At 42.9% G+C, this 24794-nt stretch overlaps 1 protein-coding gene across 4 annotated transcripts in view; it reads right to left on the bottom strand.

Moving 5' to 3' along the window:
- The window catches only part of Rnf121 (ring finger protein 121), a 60158-nt gene that overhangs the window by 3333 nt on the left and 32031 nt on the right, over positions 1-24794 (bottom strand). For 3 of the 4 annotated variants that reach the window (XM_057779448.1, XM_057779447.1, XM_057779449.1), the window contains 3 exons: positions 13638-13792; positions 9162-9269; positions 6907-7027 (listed from right to left, as the gene is read on the bottom strand). In XM_057779448.1, coding sequence (XP_057635431.1) covers positions 6907-7027; positions 9162-9269; positions 13638-13792 — 384 coding nt within the window. The remainder of the gene's footprint in view (positions 1-6906; positions 7028-9161; positions 9270-13637; positions 13793-24794) is intronic. The other variant, XM_057779450.1, reaches the window with a different exon arrangement.

The following is a 24794-nucleotide window of genomic DNA, read 5'->3' as shown; positions in this document are numbered from 1 at the left end:
GTTCAAATTTTCAGGAGGACACAAACAGGCGGTTAGAACACAGGAAAGAGTTTAATCCACATGACAGATGCCCCACCTGTGAGTAACCTTACAGGCCAGGAATCAGAAGAGGGACCTTTCTTTTTAATAAAAACATATTCTGACAGTAGTGGTACACACCTAATCCTAGCACTTAGGAGGCAGAGGCAAGAGGATCCGAGGAAGTTCAAGTTCTACATATGGAGTTGCAGGCCAGGCAAGGTTCCATAGTCAGAACCAGTGAAAAAAAAGTTCCAAACAAATAAATGAATAATGCTTCAAAAAAGCACAGAAAGTGTCTGCAGAGACAGGAAAAGTAACAGATCAGGCTAGGTATGGTAGCACTTGGGAGGCAGACGTAAGTGGATTTCTGTGAGTTCAATACCACCTGTGCATGCACATGGTACAAAGACATACATGCAGGCAAAACATAACACAAAATTATTTAAACAGAGTTTTAAAAATTGAAAGCCAAAAGAAGGTTAAGGCCTGCAAACAGTCTGCCCTGGTGAAGACAGCACACACTCTGACTCTGGGGTTGTCTAGGAGCTCTGAGGAGCCACGAGTGAGGCTGCACCAGTTTTCTCAGAGCGTGAGGCAGGATGCCTGCCCCAAAGCTTCACATGAAGAATTTAAGGAAGAAAGTAGCAAAAGACATTTCACAACCCTTCCACCCCAGCATGACTTCTGCCATGGCCAGAAACCACCGTGACTAGCTCTCACGAGCCATGCCGTCATGGTGGCCCTCTGGAGAAGGTAATTTCCATCCAAGGTCCCCTGACACAATGAGAGCTACTTGAGTTGGGATCACAGACATCTTCACAGAACTGAGAAGGTCGTGCAGACCGGTGGGGAGAGCCTGAGAAGGCTTCCTAATATGATTATAAAACCTCATAGCTTTATTTCTAGGAACCCTGAAATCAACTAACCACAACGATCTCCTCGGATCAAAGCATTAGCCACGGAAGATGAATTAACTCTAGTTTCTGACTCTAAACCAAGCATAACTCTCTGGCACAGAAGCTGTGACTTAGAATGTACAAGAGACTGAAAAGCGGACTGAGGCTGAGCATGTCATGTGGAAGACGAGAGAAGGTTACTCTTTAGCTTTAAAACGGAAGGGAACTGGGGCTGGAGCGATAGTTCCGCGGTTTATAGCACTGGCTGCTCTTTCAGAGACCGAGGTTTGATTCCCAGCGCCCATGTGGTGACTCACAACCTCCTGAAACTATAGTTCCTGGGGATCAAGCTTCTTCGGTCACTAGGCATACATGTGGAATACAAACATATATACAGACAAAACACCCACACGCGTGAAAACAGTAAAGAAAAGAAATAGTAATTTTTTCTTAAAAAAGGAAGGTAATTTTAGCATATGAATCAACCTTGGATATCTTATCCCAATAAGCTGGTCACAAAATGACAAAACCACCCAGGAATCCTCATGAGGTGCTGGGTGCTGAGAAGTTGAATTTAGAGACAGAATCAGAGCCGGGCGGTGGTGGCGCACGCCTTTAATCCCAGCACTCGGGAGGCAGAGGTAGGTGGATCTCTGTGAGTTCAAGGCCAGCCTGGTCTACAGAGCAAGTTCCAGGATAGGCTCCAAAGCTACAGAGAAACCCTGTCTCAAAAAACAAAAAACAAACAAAAAAACAGACAGAGAATCAAGAATGGTGATTACTCTAGATCTCTGTGAGTTCAAGGTGAGCCTGATCTACAGAGTGAATTCCAGGATATTCAGGCCTGTTAAACAGAGAAACCCTGTCTCGGGAGGGGGAAAAAAAAGGGTGATTACCAGGGAAGGGCTGGGGAGAAATCTGTTTACCAAAGCCCTTTCCTCACCAAAAAAAGAAGAGAATTCTGTCTCTCCAGCCAATGGCCAGCAGTTAAGAGCCTGCTCATCCAGAGGTCCTGAGTTCAATTCCCAGCACCCACATGGTGGCTCCCAACCATCTGAAATGAGATCTGGTGCCCTCCTGAGGAAAAGACCTGGTCAGTCGTCCTCATCAGCTTCAGCATCGCCAGGGCAGACATTTCATTCAGTTCCACGTGACAGTGTGACTGTAAGGCGGGATCTGCTCATTCTGTAAGCATTTACAAGATAACTGCCACTGGCACAAATATGCAAATGAGTTTACCAATGAATGCAAGGCAGAAATTTCTAGATTACCTCAAAGCATTGATCAGATTCTTGCTACCACAACAGTAAAATCCCTGAAATTCAATTAACTGTCAATCAGGGACCCACCCAATTAACCAAAGACGCTGGAGTCCTCAGCATTGGGAAGGTGCCTGTGTCTCAGAACCTGTTGGCAGCCAGGCTCCAGCATAATGCCTGTAACCTGGAGAGTTTCAGCCATGCCTGCTGCGGTAAACAGTAAATGAGTTAACTCCTGGTGACTAAGTCGCCGTCCTAGGGGAGCCCCACTCATCAAGTACAGGCATGCCAGCCTACAGCCAGGGTCAGGCCACTGAGCGACTCCTCTAACGAGACAGACAACCAGTTCCAATGTAATTGCCTAGAAAAGAAGTAATCTTTACAAAAGATTCTAGGACCCAGAGGGTGGGGAAGGGAGAGCAAAGGGGCGAGCAGAATCCTTACAGCAGCTGCTATGAAAAGCCAGCTACGGGACAGAGTAGTCTCAGGATACGTCCACTGTGACTGTAAAATTATGATCTGACAGCTCTCTTCTGGAGAACAAGGAGGCTAAAGATCTGAATGAAGGCTACACATGCAGGTAAGAGACAGTGAAATGAGATTATCAAAGAATCCAACAGGCAATTCTAGAATGTTTCCATTGCTGTCATAAAACCCCTAAGGCTGGGCACTCAAAGGAAAAGAAGGCTTCGTTTATAGTTTGGAGGGCAAAAGCCCAAACAGACAGCACTCAACCTGGCAGGGCCCCTTCAGTCACCCCATGGCGATGGCACCACACATGGGAACATACAGATGAAAAAGATCACATCCAGTCGGAAGCAGGGGACCGTTCAAGGCTGTACTCACTCTTATAATAATGGGATTTGGTAGTAACTACCTCAGGGGCCATGAGAATGACCTCAGTCTCTCTCAAGGGTACAGCCTACTAGGTACTAGACCACACCCTCAAGAGCTCTACAGCAAGGGTGACCCTTGGGACACTCAGAGCAGCTGTTACCCACAGAAGCATAAAGGGAGGTAACAGATTTTTTTTCCGATTTGTTCAAGTATAGGAAAAATAACATTAATATCACTTCACAGAGAAAGACCTGACCTAAAACTGTATCAAAAACACTGATGACAACTTAGGCTGGAGAGGTTGTGGGGAAAGGGAACACTTCTGCATTGCTGGTGGGAATGCAAGCTGGTACAGCCCCTTTGAACATCAGTGTGGAGATTTCTCAGAAAATAAGCAAACAAGCTTCCTCAAGACCCAGTAATACCACTTTTGGGTATATATCCAAAGGATGCTCAATCACAAGGACATGTGCTCAACTATGTTCACAGCAGCTTTGTTTGTCATAGCCAGAACCTGGAAACAACCTAAATGCCCCTCGATCGAAGAATGGATAAAAAAAATGTGGTGTATTTACATAATGGAGTACTACACAGCAGAAAAAAAATAACGACAGCTTGAATTTTGCAGGAAAATGGATAGAACTAGAAAACATCATTTTGAGTGAGGTAACCCAGACACAGAAAGACAGTTATCACATGTACTCACTCATAGGTGGTTTTTAAACATAAAGCAAAGAAAGCCAGCCTACAAACCACAATCCCAGAGAACTTAGACAACAATGAGGACACCAAGAGAGACTTACATAGATCTAATCTACATGGGAATTAGAAAGTAGAAAAAGACAAGATCTCCTGAGTAATTGGAGCATGGGGACCTTGGGGGTGGGTTTAAGGGGGCAAGGGAGAGGCAGGGAGGGGAACAGAGAAAAATGTAGAGCTCAATAAATATCATGGAAGAAAAATAAAAATAAAATAGTTCATGTCTTCCTTTTCTACTAGTTCTAGCCTCTTCTAAAGTGACTCTGCCTCACCCGGATTCCCAGAAGTGTCTCTTCGAGGGTCTAGTCTGGACGCTCTCTAAAACCTGCTTTCTACCCCGTAGTCAGAACCATCTTTGATTAATGCAGATTTGATAGTCTTTCTCTATTAGTCTCTCAGTTGCTTTTTTTTCTGAATCATTTTATTATTTAATGTGTATGAACATTTCATCTGCATATATTTGTGTGTAACATATGTGTGCCTGAGAGGCCAGAAGAGACATAGGATTCCCTGGAACTGGAGTTATAGACAGTTGGGTGCTGGGAATCAAACCTGGGTCCTCTGGAAGAGCAAGCAATCTTTTTTTAATTAATTTATTTTTTGTTTTGTTTTGTTTTTGAAATGAGTTTCTCTGTAGCTTTCTTTGGAGCTTGTCCCAGAACTCACTTGATAGAACAGGTTGGTCTCAAACTCACAAAGATCCTCCTGTCTCTGCCTCTCAAGTGCTGGAATTAAAGGTGTGTACCACCACCGCCTGGCAAAACCAGTTGTTTTAACTGCTAAGCTAACTCTAGTCCTTCCGTGCTTTTAGTAACAAAATTGAAATCTTGGGCTGTATACATAGCTCAGAAGGCATAGTTCACTGACACGCAAACCTGATGCCCTGAGTTCAATCCCTGGAGCACACATACAGGTACAGGGAGAGAAATGAATCTACAAAGTTGTCCTCTGATTTGTATGTAAGCATCATAGCTGTGCACTGCCCCATCGTCATACGCAAATACAACAATAAATAAGATTAAAATGTTTGACCTGTAAGGTTTTATCTCTCACCTACAGACTATCTCTCTAGATACTAGTCTTAGTTCCTCAGAGACATCTCCCCTTTCATGACAGAGACAGTTCAGTCAGTAGAGTGCTTGCTGCAGGAGCACACAGATCTCAGTTTGATCTTGAGAACCCACATTTTACAAAGTTTCGTGCAGCAGTATGTGTCTGCAAACTCAATGCAGGAGGTGGGGTTGGAGAGCAGAGAAAGACGAATGCTTGCATCTCAATGGCCAGCAAGCCTAGGTGAATTGATGAGCTCATGGTTCGGTGACAGATCTTACTGTAAAAATTAAGGTGGAGGGCTGGAGAGATGGCTCACATTGTAAAGCACTTGCTACGCAAGGCCAACGATCTGAATTCGAGCCCTGGAACCAACTCCACATCGTGTTCTCCGATCTGCACGACTGTCACGGCACACGCACACAGCCAATAATAATTAAGAATAAATAAGAGGCACTTGGGAGACAGAAACAGGCAGCTCTCTGTGAGTTCAAGGTCAGCCTAGTGTACAGTACTGAGTTCCAGGAGAGCCAGAGGTACATAACAGAGAAACCTTGTCTCAAAAGCAACAACAAGGAACAATAACAAAAAGAGTAAATAAAATGGAAGTGATGAGGAGAGACACCTCAAACTGACCTCTGGCCTCTGCACCTGTGCACACACATACACTACACACTAGGACAGATGTGGTGCACACTCATCATCTTCACACTGGGGAGGTAAAGACAAATTCCTGCTGGCCAGCCAGTCTAGCAAAATCTGCAAGCTCAGGCCAACGAGAGACCCTGTCTCAAAACACAGGGTGGGTGGCTTCTGAGGAGTGGCATTCAAGGCTGGCCTCTGGCTCCCAGAAATGCACAAACACACGTGTAAAAAAAGAAGGAAGGAAAAACCTGACCCACACTCAGTCCTGCTGACAGGACTCTTGCGGATGCCATTCCTCTTCGTCACTCACGCCTACTCATGCAAAAGTCATTCTTTGAGGAAGCCATCTTTGAGGTCGATGAGGTCAAATGTGTCCGTAGCCACCTTTGAGGTTAAATGTGTCAGTGTCATGTGTGTCCACGGCATCACGAGCCTTTCCTTCACAATATGTAATACACATAGCTTCACACTCATGTATTGCTTTAGCATTTACCTCTCTCAATAGTGAGTGAAGGCGTTTGGGGCAAGGGCCATTTTTTAACTTTTATTTTCAGATTTTGTGGGTGTGACCCACTAGGTTTAATTAGTGTTGCTTGCATAAATATGCTTCATGGCTATTCTCTGACACTTGGACTATCGATGGCTACACACACGACTAAATAAAACAACTACCTCTTCACTAGCAAAATATACTGCTGAGAGTTCCTCAGAGAGGGACACGTTTGTAAGTCCAACACATAGCACAGGGCCCAGGCACAAGTGAAGGATTAAAAAATGTTTATTAAGCCGGGCGGTGGTGGTGCACGCTTTTAGTCCCAGCACTCGGGAGGCAGAGGTAGGTGGATCTCTGTGAGTTCGAAGCCAGCCTAGTCTATAAGAACTAGTTCCAGGACAGGAACCAAAAACTACGGAGAAACCCTGTCTCGAAAATCCAAAAAAAAAAAAAAAATGTTTATTAAATGAATGTTAACTTCCTAGGTACTATTTAAATTTCAAGGACGAAATCTCTAATGCATACCACCCACATCCTAAAAGTTTTTGTTTTATTTTTGTTTGCTTTTTTGAGACAGGGTTTCTCTGTGTGTAGCCCTAGCTGTCCTGGAAAGTACCCTAGAGAGACCAGGCTGGCCTCGAACTCACACAGATCCGCCTATCTCTGCCTCCTGATTGATGGGATTAAAGGCGTTAGCCGCCACCACCAGGCCCTAAAGATTTTTTATATGGCTTATCTCATTTTAGTAAGTGATGCTGGCCTGAGCAATGCAGAGCGGTAGGAGGCACTCGTAAGAGCACAGATAGCAGTGTCTAGCGGCAGAAACCTGGAATCCTAGGGCTCAAGACTCTGAGGTCTCTGAAGAGTTCTGGGTCCACGGTGCCAGTCTGGGCAACACATACAGCAAGACTTTGTTTCCACACACACAAAGCGCAGCTGAACTCACCCCTATGGTAGAAGCCATATAGTCTGCACACATTTCTGCAAAGTCCCGCTCAAGAACACCATAGTAGAGGCCATAGAAGAGAAGAGAAATGCCGAAGTCCATCGCATCTTCTGGTTTAATCCTGCAAGGGAAGCAGCAAGGCAGTGAGGCCTGCCCTGAGACACACTGCCTGGGAATGTCAGAACTGACAGCAATTGCACGATACGTAAAGCTCCCATGTGTGAAATAGGCTCTTGGGCTTCCAAGGAAGCAGGACACAGCAGGACAGGAGCTTTCTCTCTTCACTTATACGTACTGCACATAATAACTAGGCTTTCCTTGACTTTTCCATACAACCTAAACTATTTACATCACTTTTACAGAAAGGGTTTATCAAACATAGGTTTGGAGGGGTGTTAAAATTAGTAAATACTTACATATTTGTCACTAGAGAATAGTTGTACATGAACATATTCTGTATAATGTCAAAGTTAAATTTTGGTTCAAGCCTATTTACTAAGAAAATATGGATCTTTCCTATAACATTAGTTTAAAAACTCTAAGCACCAATAATTTGTAGAGTCTATGAATGTTGCAGAAAACTATCTTGGCTAACATACTTTTACAAAGAACTCTATGTATTCACTCATGGTTGTAAGTTATAATTCCCAAAGAAAGTGGGTAAGCTTAGTGGTCAGTGTTCATCTTACACCACTCAACCTAATCAGTGGCATAAAAATTGTCAAGTTCTGGCTAATCCTGCGCAACACCAAGGTTCAGTTCCTGACACCCATATGGCCTCACAACTGTTTGTGATGTTAGTTCCAAGGGATTCACACCCTTTTCTGGCCTCTGTAGGTTCCTGCATGTACAAATGCATGCAAAACACTCATAAATACAAAATTAAAATAGTCAATATCTCATATAAATTAAGCAAGTAAAGAAACTAAGAAGAAACATCTTTAACCTAATGTTCGCTAGGCTTGGTGATATCACCTTTAATCCCAGCACAGCTCTGTTTAAGACACGTGTTAGAGTCTAAATGAACTGGAGTCTGTTTATTCTCTCAGCCCATTTTCCTCCTACAAGGAAGAGATCTAGGAGCACCCATTCACTCTGTAATATGGTACTTAGCTTTATTTGTCTTACAGTAAACTTTTAAACATTCTCCAGCCTAAAGTGTACTGAGAAGTTAGTAGCTGTGGTGTGTGAATGAGAATTGCCTCCATAGACTCCTATGCTTGATGCTTGGCCCCAGTTGGTGAAACTGGGAAGGACTAGGAGGTGCAGCTTTGTTGAGGTTTCCAAAGCCCTTGCCAGGCCTAGGATCTCTCTGCCCGCTGCCTGCAGGTCAGGAAGTAAGGCCCTCAGCTACTGCTCCAGCACCGCGCCTGTCTGCTCCGTCGTGATGATAGTGGACAAACTCTAGAACTCAGAGTAAGCCTACACTTAGTTCCTCTCCTTTATAAGAGCTGCCTTGTCACGGTGTCTCTCCACAGCACTACAACAGTGAGTAGGACAACATCTGTCCAGCCATAAATCAAGACACGAGACTCTCCCCCCACCCGCTTTCCCTTCTTCAGTACTGAGGATTCAATTTTGCCCATCTAGACCTAAAGTTCCACCACTAAGTTATAACCACAGTCAATTTTTTATTTTTAATTTTGAGACAGGATCTGGCTTAAGCCACGCACACTGCCCACGCAGATACTGTACTTTCAATGCTGCCTTGGCCTACTAAGTAACTGGAATCACCAGGCCTGGCTGGGGCCTCCCCTTCATCGTTAGTGCACAGTCAGTATTTCTTCCCCTAGATAACCACACTTCATCCTCTTCTGGACTACCGGCTCACTCTGTTTTGTAGTCTCTATGTCCAGGAGTGCTTGACTTCTGTGTCATCTGTGGACAGGAGGACCTGGTGTAGATCATCTAGAAGGCTACGACAAGATAAAGCTGTAAGCCCTCAGGTGAATTTCTGCTAGTCCCTAGTCTAGTCAGGCAGAAGCACACAAAGATGAAAACTATTCTTAAAGGATAGAATTATGGGTGATTGTGTTTACTTTTGTTATGTTTTTCCACTGAATACTAACTTTTGGAAAATATAAAAACAATGATTTGGGACTCTAGCCTTTGTCTATATTTAGATTTTCAATGTTCTCTGTCAACAAAACAGCACAGAGGGCCGCCACCCATACCAGGTTCTCCTTTTTAATACCCAGTACCTCCAGCCATTCTTCTCTAAATACCAGAAAAATGTAAAAGCAAAGGGTACTCACTTGAATAATAAGTTAAGACCAAAGAGGGTAAACATGACAGCCATGTAGCCAACAATGCCAGTGGCGTAGCTGATCTTATAGATTAGGAGGAACCACTTATAAACCAACCTAGAGGAAAGAGAAAAAAGTCAGCACAACGGGCACAGAATGGTGGCCTCAAGGCCACTGGGTACCTAGAACCCCTTCTCACATCAATGGGGGATCAGGTTCAATGCTCAGGATTTGTTGGGCACCTCTGGTTACCGTCAAAAGCTGTTCACATCCTCAGCTGTAGAAATACTCCTAAGTCATCAAACCCTCAAGAACATTTTGCTCCGGGCGGTGGTGGCGCATGCCTTTAATCCCAGCACTCCGGAGGCAGAGGCAGGTGGATCTCTGTGAGTTCGAGACCAGCCTGGTCTACAAGAGCTAGTTCCAGGACAGGCTCCAAAACCACAGAGAAACCCTGTCTCGAAAAACCAAAAAAAAAAAAAAAAAAAAAAAAAAGAACATTTTGCATCTTCCTGGACCAAGAAAAGGGATCCCAAAAAGTAAGTATTAGCTGACCCAAGCCACCACCTCTCAAATTTAGGTTGAGGAAGTAAAAAAAACTGAGAACCTTCAGAACACGACATGCAAAGACTTGCTATTCTTGTCAGAAGACAATCCAAGGAAGAGGACTCAGAGATAGAACTGGTTAGGTTGTCTGCAGCTCTGCTTCCATCCATAAGGCCAATCATACTAGGAATGATTTTTTAAAATGACATATTTTGTTGGAGAAGAAATGAGGAAGGTACTCAAACAGTACCCCTGACTTAATGTATTGTGTATGGCTAGGGAAGAGTTTTCACATCCTTGAGGGTAAGCAGTGCACCCCAGGATTCAGTGACAAGCAGTGTGGAATCGGAGTGTTGAACTCCAGCTGGATTCAGGAAGGAGAGAGGCTCTGTATGAACCAGACCTCTGTAAATGCTTCAGGAGTCACTGTGCTGGATAGTACCATGTCACTTTGATACAAGCTAAAGTGATCCAGGGCTGGAGAAATGGCTCAGCAGTTAAGAGCACTGGTTGTTCTTCCAGAGGTCCTGAGTTCAGTTCCCAATGCCCACAAGGCAGCTCACAACCATCTATAGTGGGACCTGATGCTCTCTTCTGGCATAAAGGCATGTGTGCATAAAGAACACTTATACAAAGGAAGGGAGGAAGGAAGAGAGGGAGGGAGGAAGGAAATGCTTCCATAATTCCATAAGATCAGGGCTGTAGGCCATTTTTCTTAACTAGTGATTGATGTGGGAGCGACCTACCTTCTGCGGGTGGGGTCATCCCTGGGCTAGTGGTCCTGGTTTTAAAAGAAAGAGCTGAGCAAGCCATGGGGAGCAAGCCAGTAATCAGCACCCTTCCATGGTCTCTGCATCAGCTCCTGCCTGGCTGAGTTCCTGTCCTGACTTCCTTCAGTGATGAGCAGTGCTGTGGAAGTGTGAGCCAAATAAACCTTTCCTCCCCAGCGAAGTTGCTTTGGTCATGGTGGTTTTATCACAGCAATGTAAAACCAGTCTAAGACAGTCACTAACCATCCTGTCTGAGATGACAGCCAATGGAGCAGTCCAGGAATCCGCGTGAAAGCCCAAGCTTTCCTTCTTCCCGAAAGTTGACTTCCTGTGTCTCGGCTGGACCCAGGGTGAACACTTAGGTGCCTGCCTATCCTTCCCTGCTCTCTAAGCAGGCTTTTCAGGCTATGGAAAGACCCCAACCACCCTGCAGTACTGAACTAAAAACCACACATGGCCATCAGATTTACACTGACCATAAGGGAAAGAGAAAGCAGAAAAGACACAGAATTTTAGACTTCTACTCATCTTAGATTCGTAAGCTTTTACTTGCTAAATAAGCTGAGATGGGTCAGATCATATTTCTGAAATAAGCTTACTTCTTTGCACAAATGGTAAAAGCAAATTACCTATCTCACTGTGGTGTATGGAACCTATTTCCTGTAACATACATGTTAAAGTTAGATGAATAAATAATGTCATTTATTAAACTGGGAAGCACCATCAGTGTCATGTACTATTATAAAACAACTTTCCATATTGCTATTGAATATTCCATATTCAATCATCCTGTTTGCCATTGGTAACTTTATGTATTTGTGTGGCACAAGTGTGGAGGTCAGAGAGCAACTCTGCAGAGAAGGTACTCTCCTACCTTTACTGGGTTCTGATCAAACTGGTCACCAGGCTTAAGCAAACAGTATCTTTACCAGATGCACCATCTCACTTTATGTAATGCAAGCTGCCCTTGAACTGGTTCTCTGGAGCCCAGCTAACCTCAAACTCACAATCATGTCTCCTTGGGGCTCAGGCCTATATCACCGTGCCCAGCACTTGGTCACCCATAAATGATAGTGTGCTTTAATTCGGGAAAATTGCTTTATATGAAATTGAGCATTTATCCCATTTTTAGGGATGAACAATTCAAGGCTCAGAAAGGCAAGGCTCCGCTCTTCACAAGTTACAATGCTGGGTATTACCACCCCGTATCCACCTGCTCCTCACAAGTTACAATGCTGGGTATTCCTACCCCGTATCCACCCGCTCCTCACAAGTTACAATACTGGGTATTCCCACCCCGTATCCACCTGCTCTTCACAAGTTACAATACTGGGTATTCCCACCCCGTATCCACCTGCTCCTCACAAGTTACAATGCTGGGTATTCCCACCCCGTATCCACCTGCTCTTCACAAGTTACAATGCCAGGTATTCCTACCCTGTATCCACCTGCATTCTCACAGTGACAATCAGGAGGTCAGAGAAAGGTGTGTACTAAACAGAACACACAAGACACACAAGGAGTAGTCCGCAAACAGGGAGACTGTGGGTCAGGCTAGGCAGCTCCTGGTAGGCATCAGCCCATGCACGCCTCTCACGGCACTTACCAGATGCACTCCAACAGGTGCTTTCTTGACCCTCTCCTCCATTAAACCAAGCACTCCTTGAGGGCAGGGACCATGTCTTATCCAGCTCTGTACCCCAGTGCTCACCAAAGGGCCTGGCACACAGCAGGTGCTTGTTGAATGAATGAGTGAGAAAAATATCTTTTCCTATCTGGTATGGATCTTAAATTACCCCACAAGCTGGTAGGGAGGATTAAACAAGAGACACACTTGGATAAAACAAAGGGTTATAGAAACAATGGCTTTGTCACTGCAAATTTGCTGATAGTCATTCATTCATTCAACAAAAATTCAGAGCAGGCTAATAAGTGCCAGACCCTGTGGGGGAGACAGAGACTCAAAACAACAGCTTGTTGGAAAGTGTGACGAGTTCAATAACGGTAACTGCAGGTCCTGATAAACAGCATGATGGAGACCTAATTCCAGGGTCCTCATAAACAGCATGATGGAGACCTAATTCCAGGGTCCTCATAAACAGCATGATGGAGACCTAATTCCAGGGTCCTCATAAACAGCATGATGGAGACCTAATTCCAGGGTCCTCATAAACAGCATGATGGAGACTTAATTCCAGGGTCCTGATAAACAGCATGATGGAGACCTAATTCCAGGGTCCTCATAAACAGCATGATGGAGACTTAATTCCAGGGTCCTCATAAACAGCATGATGGAGACCTAATTCCAGGGTCCTCATAAACAGCATGATGGAGACTTAATTCCAGGGTCCTGATAAACAGCATGATGGAGACCTAATTCCAGGGTCCTCATAAACAGCATGATGGAGACTTAATTCCAGGGTCCTCATAAACAGCATGATGGAGACTTAATTCTAGGGTCCTGATAAACACCATGATGGAGACCTAATTCCAGGGTCCTCATAAACAGCATTATGGAGACCTAATTCCAGGGTCCTCATAAACAGCATGATGGAGACCTAATTCCGAGTGAGAGAAGGGGCCGCAGGAAAGGAGGTTGCTGACGTGAGACCATGACGATCACAGCGCCTTGTATGCGGTGTGGACCTTTAACACTAACAAATCAGGATGTAAAGTGTCAAGTGAAGGACAGGAAAATATTGGCGATTCTGAAAATGGGGCTGGGGTGTGGGGCTCCCAATCAGCTTGTTTTTGAGAGGCCCTGCACCAATGCATTTTGGCAGACAGACCAAAAAAATATGTATTTTTTAAAAAAGGCTTTTTGATTTCCATTCTAAACCCATCTTCCTCCCCTTCCATGCTTTCCAACAGATTCACTTCAAGAATACCAGGCTTGGGAGCTGGAGAGATGACTCAGAGATTAAGAGCATTTGCTGCCCTTACAGAAGATCAAATTCAGTTCCTGTAAGTCAGTTCAGAGTCTGTAACTCCAATTCCAGGGCATCTGATGCCCTCTTCTGGGCTCCACAGGTAGTACATGCAAGCATACGGTCCACTTATATACACACAGATAAAACACTCAAACGGATATATATTTTTTTTAATCTTAAAAAGAAAAAGAAGAAGAAAGACACACAGAGAGAAAACCAGGCTTTACTCAAATTCTTACCTTGGTGTTGTTTGTACGAGAGGTTTCCGTGTGGCTCTGAAGGTGACAAAGGCCGTGACAGCAGAGAAGAAGACCCAGATCACCAAGAACCTCCACCAGTGCAGCTTCACTGTGAAATAGAGGGGAACAACCCACATCTGAAAGAGGGTCACCATCTGAAACAAAACACAAGCACTTCAGCTCCAGACTGCCCCCTGCAGGACCATCCAGAAAGTTCTATGTTTAGCCTATCTTCTCTTACATTTCCAATTTCGTTGTTGTTTTGAAACAGGTCTCACTGTGTATCCCTAAGCAGGCTTGGAACACACATGACTTGTCTTCCTTTGCCTCCCGAGGGCAGAGATCAAAGACACATGCCACGAAACCCAGTTACATCTCGGTTTTGTGTAATGCAACTCCGTAGGTGTGATCAATTAGAAAGCGGGCACGACGCCCGACTCTCCCATTTTATCCTCACCAAACTATGCTAGACATACTTTCCTTTCCATTGAGATCTTGCTACCTCTTACCAAACTGCTCCAACTTTTTTGTTAGGTCCTCTGCACCTACGAGGAAAACTGGAAGAGACCCATGGTAGGACCAACTGACATCATCCCCTATGCTTCCCCTCAGGTACTTAGCCTTCCCACCTTTCCCGCATCCAGGCCTTTGGTCTAACTCCCACTCAGGATTATCTGCGGTGCTTGGCTACACGAAACAAGTCTTGAGCTCACTCTTGGTTAATTCACCTATTTACTACATACAGTGCAAAGTGATGCCGGGAACTGGAACACAAGAGGCATCAAGAAATTTGGACAAATAAGTTAAAAGCAAAGCAAGACTAGACTGAAGTAAAATTCCCTAGCAGAGAGGCACATTTCTGCTTCAGTAGTGCAGACCTGTGCAGCCTACAGGCACAGGTCTGCAGTCCCCACTACTCAGGAGGCTGGGGCAGGAGTCTAGGCAACTTGGTGAGAACCTGTCTCAGAGCAGTGCAAATGGTCTGAGGACATAAACCTAGCTCAGCAGTCGAGTGACCCAGGCCCTCAGCACTCCAACCCCAGCACTGCCTATCACACTGTTAGGGGAAGGTACAAACGCACGAAACAGCTCTCAAAACAGCACGCCTTCAATCCCAGCACTCGGGAGGGAGAGGCAGGTGGATCGGTGAGTTGAGTTTGAGGCCAGCCTGGTCTTAATAAATAGATAAATAAATTTTCTTTGGGAATTTCTAGACTTTAAATATAACGTAAGTCACATATACAATTTAAATTTTTTTCAACATTTAAAAAATACAAGTGATATTAATTTTAATAACATGTTTTACTTAGCTCAATATACCTTAAATATTCTCACATGTAAAAAATATTTCAGCGGGGCTGGAGAGATGGCTCAGAGGTTAAGAGCATTGCCTGCTCTACCAAAGGTCCTGAGTTCAATTCCCAGCAACCGCATGGTGGCTCACAACCATCTGTAATGGGGTCTGGTGCCCTCTTCTGGCCAGCAGGTATACACACAGACAGAATATTGTATACATAATAAATAAATAAATAAATAAGTATTTAAAAAAAATATTTCAGCATACACAAAACACTGAAGTCACTATTTGCGCTGGGTAGTGATCTCAGGACCTTGCTCATGACTACCTGTGAGAAACGTCCCAACCACAAAATGCTAAAATCATTAATTATTTTACTTATTTTGGACTTTGAAAGCAGAGCAGCATTAACAGCACATTTCAAGTGCTCCTAAGTCACAAGACTGGTAGCTGCTACCGCGAGTGGCGCAGCACAGGACTTCAGTTTACTTCTCTCTTAGTCTTCTATGGTCAGAAAATACCTAGTTGGTTTTTATCTGTTTCTCGGAAATTCTTTTCTGTTTTCATTTATTTATTTGTTTTTAGTTAGTATACAAAGTAATGAGCTTCATTATAATTTTTTTTTTTGAGCAAGGGTCTCATTTATCCCATACTGACCCGAACTTCTAATGCTCTTGTCTCCACCTCCCAAGTGCTGGGACTGCATGTCATACAGCACTATACCTGGTCTAGGGAATGCTAGAAATGGAACTCCAGGTGTTGTACATGCTAGGAACTGTTCCTGCCTCCCTCTTAAGCCGTTTTCATATATATAAACTTAGTTCCTACGCCCTTAATTTGTGTATATGTATGTGGTCCATGTATAATGTATGCAGGTGTGCTCACCTGTGTCTGAACACACGTGTGGAAGCCAGAGGTTGGCATCTAGTATCTTCCCTTATTTTCTCCTCTGCCTTATTTATTGAAACCCTGTTTCAATGAACCTGGAGCCCACTTGTTAAGTGAACTGGCTAGAATGTCAGTGAGGCCCAGGGTCCAGCTTGGGGATCACAGAAGCATGATGGCCGTTCCTGGATTCTATTTGCATGCTAAGGATCCAAGCTGAGATCCTCATGCTTCCTCAGCAAATACTTGACCTATTGAGACACCTTCCAAAGTCCCTGCCTTAGTGTTTTAAGTATTATTTTACAGATTAGGACAGAGAGGAGCCTGGCGGTAGGACACACCCTTGGTAGGCAGAGGCAGGTGGATCTCTGAGTTCAAGGCTAGTCTGGTCTACAGACCAAGTTCCAGGACAGTCGGGGCTAAAGAGAGAAACCCTGTCTTGAAAAACAAACCAACCAAACAACAACAACAACAAAAGAAACACTGGGAAAGGCCAAGAAAAGACATGGTACCAAACAAGCAAAGACTCAAACTGAGAGTGGGAAGAAGGGGCCTTGCTCTTCACTGTCTGCTTTCACAGGCTCACTGGGACTGTGGACAAACAGCAGACACAGACACCAGCACAGCATCACATCAAAAGGTCTGGCCATGCTACCTTCTTTCAGGCTTTGAACATCTGGGATATGGTGTATGGTACAGAAGCAGCCATCCTGCTCTGTTTTTTTCTCTTGAAATGTAGATATATATATTTAGTAACATTTGCTTAAGTTCTTTGAGGCACAGTTTCTCTGTGCCATCCTGGCTGTCCTGGAACTCGCTCTGTAGACCAGGCTGGCCTCAAACTCAGAGATCCGCCTGCCTCTGCCTCCCATGTGCTAGAACTAAAGAAGGAATCACCTAGAAAAGTTAAAAGTAGAAAGAGACAAATTTGCTGGGCGATGGTGGCGCACGCCTTTAATCCCAGTACTCCGGAGGCAGAGGCAGGTGGATCTCTGTGAGTTCGAGACCAGCCTGGTCTACAGAGCTAGTTCCAGGACAGGCTCCAAAGTCACAGAGAAACCCTGTCTCGAAAAAACAAAAAAAAAAAAGAAAGAGACAAATTTTAAAAAAACAATACAAAAAAATCTGTGGTAGTTTGAATGTAAATGAAAGTAAGTGGCTCCCATAAGCTCATAGAGAATGGCACTAGTAGGAGAGACTTTGGTGGAGGTGGGATCTGAGGTCTTATATATATACATATACATACATACATACATACATACATACATACATACATACATACATACATATATATATACAATCCATGTCCAGTGTCTCAGTTCACTTCCTGTTGCCTGCAGGACCAAGATTTAGTTTCTTCTTCAGCACCATGTCTGCCTGCATACTACCATATCCCACCCTGATGAAAATGGACTAAACATCTGAAACTGTAAACCACCCAGTGAAATGTTTTCCTTTCTAAGAGCTGCCGTGGTCAAGGCATCTCTTCCTAGTGAAACCCTAACTAAGACAAACCCTGTCAAGGAAAACTACATAAATAATGAATGAGTTCTCAGTAACACTGACTTTGGGGCCAACCAAAGACTAAAAGGCCAAAGGAGAAACAGCATTCCTGACGTTTGGACAGCAGCTAGTTAATTAAATGGGGGGTGGCACTGTTAAATCACTGAATCTGATTTTCCTCTGAATTTCAGAGAAAACACACTACACAACAATGTATCATAAAATACATGTTTTTTTTTTCATACACAGTATAGGACAAGCTGCACCAGAAACAAATCAGTACAGGCATAAAAATCTCAGTAGGGGAAAAACATATTCTGTAGAATTCTGCCAAACAAAGGAACTGAACAGGCTGTGGGCAAAGCTAATGAAGGGGAATTAAGGAATGAATTATAAATAATACTTATGCCAAGACACTGTAAATTATGAAAAGAAAATTTTAACTTTTTCTTTTTGAAACAGTTTTGCTGTGTGGCCCACTGTTCTGGAATAGACCAGGCTGGCTTGAATTCACAGAGATCCACCTGGCTCTCTCTGCTCAGTGCTGGGATTAAAAGCAGTGTGCCACCATGTTTGACATTTTTTCATTTAAAAAAATATATCGTGTGTGTGTGTGTGTGTGTGTGTAGGTCAGAGGACAACTTGCAGGAATAGGTTCTCCCCTACCAGCATATGCCCCCCCCCCCCCCGCTGCTGCTGCTGCTGGATTTGGTTTCTGTTCCCCGCTTGTGCAGAGGACTGTGACCTGTGAGTCTATCCCTAAATGAAAAGCCTTTATTTTACTCGATTCTACTTTATAGCATCCATCTACATCTGGTACCCATGTGAATCCCAGGACCAGCCCTAAAGATCTCCCACCCCTACCCGTATGGCTTGATTCCACCTACTAAGTGGTTTGTTTGTTTGTTTGGTCAAACCCCACCACAGTGGAGCTACCTTGTGATGACATGGCAATTTCCCTGGCACACGTGCCATTGTGTCCATCCACGTCCCTAGCCCCCCTCTTTCCCCGCTGCATGGCTCACTGCTCTCTAGCTCCGAGTTCTTTAATGTTCTGTTACTCTGGCCACCAAAAACCTCTCTTCATGTACAAAATTGATTTAATTGCTCTTGGTGCCAATGTGGAACCAAGCGGGACTATTCATGTCCCCACTGGTTGTGTCTCTCCGCCATGCACCTGCGACTGCAACACCTGCTGGCTAATAAAGATTATTACATCTGCAACAATTGACTGAGATCTCATAACGGAGGTAACTTTATTTGGTTAATAAATAAATCAATAAATTTGAAAGTTACATAATTGCAGACAATATTACCATCTAGGAATTAATAACCCTTTTGCTTATACTATGGATGGTATTCTGCAAGGCTTATATGGTTTTTCTGATGCATCAATTTATTGGATACTGGAACTTAGCTTTGTTTTTCATATTATATCCTTAAGAAAATGGTTTGATAACAGAGCCAAGAATCAGGCACTTTTAGAAAAAATATAGTCTTTATAGACTAATAATGAACTAGCTGACCGGATTAATAAAATTAAAATCAAAAATCAAAAGTTAGATGAAAAATTAATACCAATTAAAAATGGTAACAATTTGACAAACAAAATTCAATCCATGTCAAAGGGTACTGAGAGATTATCTGAAAGGATTCATACTGTTGAATTTGGCAATCAAAATCTGTTAAAAAGTTATAAGTTAGCAGATAGAGTATCTCTGAAGGAAGGCAATCTGCACGCCATCCAAATAATATCCAAGGATGCGAAGTTATCCTTAATGGAAAAATTTCATACCATGGAATCCTATGTGCAGAATGAGGACCAGATGTTATGTGTGTCAATGAAATTAGAAATACTCACAAGTCAAGAGATTCAGGCTTTACAAAAGACAATGGTAAAAAATTTGAAACGATTGAGAAAATTATCAGAGCTGATGAACAGGGAGAGAAGGTAGAAGCAAAGGATTTAACTCATCATCACCTATTAGAGTCAGAGATAACTTACCAAAGGTTTTAGCTTCCTACCTCTGACAAACCATCAAGTTTTTTTTTTAAATATTTATTTATTTATTATGTATACAATATTCTGTCTGTGTGCATGTCTGCAGGCCAGAAGAGGGCACCAGACTTCCTTACAGATGGTTGTGAGCCACCATGTGGTTGCCGGGAATTGAACTCAGGACCTTTGGAAGAGCAGGCAATGCTCTTAACCACTGAGCCATCTCTCCAGCCCCAAACCATCAAGTTTTAAATGCCTGCCAGGTGGTGGTGGCACAAGCCTTTAATCCCAGCACTCAGGAGACAGAGGTAGGCAGATCTCTATGAGTTCAAGGCCAGCCTGGTCTAAAAAGCTAGTTCCAGCATAGGATTCAAAGCTACAGAGAAACCCTGTCTTGAAAAAAAAAAAAAAAGTTTTAAATGCCCAAAAGGATCCAAAGACTGTAGATGGAAACCCATAGGTTTGAGCGATCTAAAAGAAATTAAGCAAGCAGTAGTGTCTTATGGCTTGCATTCACTATTTGTTAGGGAGATGATAAAGACGTGGGCTCCCAGCTACTCTACACAATTGTTTTCAATTAGTTTCAGTGATGCTGGAAGATGAACTGAAACTAATGTGGAAATGATATTGGCGACAAGAGACAAAAATTTTACAACAGGGAAAAGCAAAAGGACTTGAGGCTTCCCAAGATCAAATTCTTGGCAAGGGCACTTATGCTGACCCACAAGATCAAACTCTCTACGATGAACACATCTTGTCCCTATGCCACACAACAAGCTTAAATTCTTGAAACAGGATTCCAAAACCAGGAAAACAGATTGAATCATATATTATGAGTTAAACAAAGCCAAAGAAAAACCTTTAGTGATTTTTTACAAAGATTAACACAGGCTATAAAAATAGGAGTAACAGACCCACAAACTATACGAGTATTTATTGAATCTCTGGCTTTTGAAAATGCCAACTTAGAATGCAAAAAAGATACTTGGACCTTTAAAGGTTAGATCAGTACCAATTGATGAATGGTTGAGATACAATGAATGTTAAGACATTTGACTATAATACTGAGGCTTGGGTAAGAGAAGCAATTTCCAAAGGAATGAGGAGACATCAAAATGCCAAATGTTTTAATTGTGGTAGAATAGGACATCTGAGAAGGGATTGTAGACAAGGAATTCCTGGAAATAATGTCTCCTCTGGGAATGACAAAAATAGAAGGTTTCGACCTTCTGTAGGAGATGTAGCAAAGACCGACAATAGACCAATGAATATAGATCAACAAGACAGACAAGGCAACCCAATACCATTGGGAAACCCCTTGGGGGCCTACAAGAGGTTTTGTTATTCATGGTCACTGTGGAGGACATGTCTCACCAGGAAAATTAAAAAACCTATTGCCAGCTGTAAAAAAAAAACCATACTGTTCTGGATGATGGAATAAACATGGAAAATGAATCAAAAATTCCAATGGGAAATAGGAAACGTATACTTTGGCAGACTTCTATAAATGATCAAAGACCAAAGCTAAGAGTGCATATAAATAACACTGTAATTGAGGGATTATTGGACACGGGTGCAGATGTGACTATCACTACTCCAGAATCTTAGCATCCAAATTGGCCTCTTCAAGAGGCAGATGTTCAATTCCTAGGAATTGGGACCCTATTTCAAGTGAAACAAAGCACAAGATGGGTTAAATGCATAGGGTCAGAAGGGCAGAGAGGAAGGCCGAGACCATAGGTGGCTATTATCACAGTGAATTTATGTCATGACCTGCTGTAGCAATGGAATACCCAGATTACCATTCCTGCAGTCCCAGATACTCATGTTTCTGGGAAGGATATTATAAGGTACTACAACAAAAGGTCAACAGCCATTCAGGCTGTGCAAGTACACAAAACAACTAACAAACCTTTGGAGGTACCAACAACCCTACCTTTAAAATGGTTAACTGAGATGCCAAAATGGGTTAAACAATGACCTTTAAGAGAAGAGAAACTGCAGGCTTTAGAACAGCTGGTACAGGAGCAACTAGATGCTCGCCATATTGAAGAATCAACCAGCCCTTGGAATTCTCCTGTATTTGTTGTTAAAAATGAAATCTGGAAAATGGAGAATGGCGACAGATCTAAGAGCTGTTAACATGGTAATTTAACCTATGGAACCTCTACAACATGGAATTCTTTGGCCTTCCCTATTACCTAAAGGATGGCCTCTTATACTTATTGATATTAAAAAATGTTTCTTCACTATATCTTTACAAGAAAAGAACAGAGAAAAATTTGCTTTCACAGTACCTACTTATAATAATTCTCAGTCTACTAGAAGATATCAATGGACCGTCCTCCCACAGGGAATGCTCAATAGACCCACCCTGTGCCAAGATTTTGTAAGTCAACCATTGGAAATAACAAGTAAACAATTTCCTAAATCTAGAACTTGCCATTACATGGATAACATTTTGCTATCTGATTCCAATGCAGATATGTTAGAAAAAACATTTTAAGAAGTAAAGAAACTTTTGCCTAAATGGGGATCACAAATTGCTCCTGAAAAAAAATACGAAGAGGAAATTCTGTCAATTACCTAGGTTACAAAATAGGTTTACAGAAAATTAGAACACAAAAAGTTCAAATTCGGAGAGACCGAATTCGGACTCTTAATGACTTTCAAAGATTGTTAGGAGACATTTCAGTCTATGACTAGCTGTTGGGATAATACCTGATCTAATAATTTAAACAAAACCTCAGATGGTGACAAAGACTTAAATAATGCCAGGGAATTAACAGCTAAAGCTGAGAAGAATTCAACTTTGTTTGAAATTATAGAAGGCACATATATGGATCAGGTGGATCAAAATCTTAATTGTATTCTAGTCATATTGCCTTCCAAAATTTCCCATATAGTAATTTTAATGCAGAGTAAAGATATTGTCTTAGAATGGGTCTTTTTACCACATAAAACCAAGTAAAAAAAAATTAAAACCTTATGTGGAAAAGGTCTCTGCTTGATAAACAAACAAACAAAAAGAGCAGTACATCAAAAACATGTTGAGGGATTTCAGTTTTTCACGAACTGCCTTCGAATATAGGTCTACAAGACCACAGAGTCATGGCAACCTCATGCTACCTAATTGAAAGCCAACTCAGAATGAGAAGATAGTGCTCCAGAGTCCTCTGCTCCGTCACTGGGCCTTTGGCTTCAGGTCTAAACATCACACCAACTATACAAAGAACACTGGCTTAAGGAAGTATTTCATAAGGGCAGCCAAGGTTACAAAATATCTGGAACAGAATCCTATAAAAGCATCTAAAAACACTAGCTACCATGCCAGGAAAATGGTCCAGCAAAGGCCAGCCATTAGATAGCTATCTATAGGCCCAATAAGCAGACATACCCAGTTGCTTCTATAATTTGAGAAGACATGGCTAAACCAGCCTATAGGGCAGAGATGTGGTTGGCAGTTTCCTTCTACTGGACCCCTAGCAAACAGTCATGCTAACTCTCACAGGTAACCATCACATCACTAATATGTTACTAATCTTTTTTTAAAAAAGTGTCTCTGTGTCCCTCCTGCCTCTGGGTTCAACTCTTGTCTTTCAGAGAAACAATAAATTAACTACCAGTGTCCTGAGACTGGGATCTTAAAACTATGGCTTCTTTCCCAAGCTGTCCCCTCTTCAAATAAGAATCAGTTAAGCAATTTCACAAACACTTACTAACAACATGCTAAGGAATGGGGTATTCTACATGAATAATAAGGCCTCTTCAAGAACTTAAGTCTATTGAAGAAAAACAAAAACTTAACTAATTCAAATTAACTCTAGAATGGTATAAGTCCCGGTGGTCAACGAAGTACAGAAGTGAGGCACTTTATCCGCAGTGGGAAAACCAAGAAAAGCTTCCCAAAAAGGCATAACTTTGTCTAATGGCCTCCTAAGCTCAGAACCCAGGTAGGTCTGCTGCTCATCCATCCCAGGAAGTAGCAGCTGTTCAGGGGGACTTGAAAACAAGCTCTATTTGGCAGCAGGCAGAAATGATGAAAGTTGCTCCTTGGAGATCTATAAAAATAGGACAGATGCTTCTCCAGGCATAAACGTCTCCTTTCCCTAACATCCCTGAGGGAGCTAAGGCGTGAGAAATATTAGAATCTGAATAGATGGTGAACACTGAGCTTCAGAGAAGCAAAAGGCAAGTCTGACCTGGAGTAAGTTTCCAGTCCAGATCTTGTCCCTGAAAGGGGGAGGTAAAATGATAACGCGACCAACAAAATGGGGCTTGTAAAATACCTGAGATTCGCCTGGGCGGTGAGGCGCACGTCTTTAATCCCAGCACTCAGGAGGCAGAGACAGGAGAATCTCTGTGAGTTCGAGGCCAGGCTGGTCTATAAGAGCTAGTTCCAGGGCAGCTCTAAATCTACAGAGAAACCCTGTCTTGAATGAATGAATGAATGAATGAATGAATGAATAAATAAATAAATAAATAAATAAATAAATAAATAAATAAGGTGCCTGAGGTCCAAGGAAAGGACTCAGGCAAAGCCATTAAGGGAGAAAACTCAGGAGAGCTAAAAGCAAAAATGACTGCTGCGGGTAAGATATAATAGTTTCCTAAGGCCTTTGAGAGAAAAAAAACAAGAGTCAGGTTTGGGGATCTGGAAAGTTGACTCTGAGGCTAAGAGCACTTGTTACTCTTACAGAAGACCTCGGTCTGGCTCCCAGCACCCACATGCCTGTAGCTGCAGTTCCGGGGGACTGCTGTCTTCTTCCGGCCTCCATGGGCATGGGATGCACATGTTAGCAAAACACTAATAAACTTAATATTTAATAATTAACAAAGAGTATTTGTTTTCCATACACATACACATAAAGAAGGGTTGGAGAGATGTTTCAGCTGTTAAGAATGCTCTAGAAGAGGACCTGGGCTCAACTTCCAGCACCTACATGTGGCTCACCACTGTCTGGAACTCCAGTGCCAAGCCCTCTGAGGTCCTCTTCTGGCCTCTGCAACAAGTGCTACAGACACATATGCATAAGACAACTAAAGAGGCAGGACATGGTGGCACATACCAGTAATCCCAGCACCTGGGAGAGCAAGAAGCAGAAGAATCAGGCATTCAAGATCAGCTGCAGCTACATAGTGAGCTAAAGGGCAGTAGACTAGATGAGATCCTAAATAAAAACAAACACACAGACAAACAACAGCATGCATAACAGCAATAGCTAGATTTTAGTTTGGGCTCTAATTTTGCAATTTAACATTCACATTCTCTTAGCAAATCACTTCAGATTCTGCTTGCTGAAAAATGGGTAGAAATTCCTGCCGTATCTTATATAGTAGTTTGGTTGGGTTCTTTTGTTTATTTGTTTGTTTTATTTTTGGGGTAGGGGCTCGAGACAGAATTTCTCTGTGCATCTGTGATTGTCAACTCACTCTGTAGACCAGGCTGACTTTGAATACACAGAGATCTGCC

Source organism: Chionomys nivalis, chromosome 8 (assembly GCF_950005125.1).
Source record: "Chionomys nivalis chromosome 8, mChiNiv1.1, whole genome shotgun sequence".
Classification (NCBI taxonomy): Eukaryota; Metazoa; Chordata; class Mammalia; order Rodentia; family Cricetidae; genus Chionomys; species Chionomys nivalis.
This window is presented reverse-complemented; position numbering and strand designations above follow the sequence as displayed.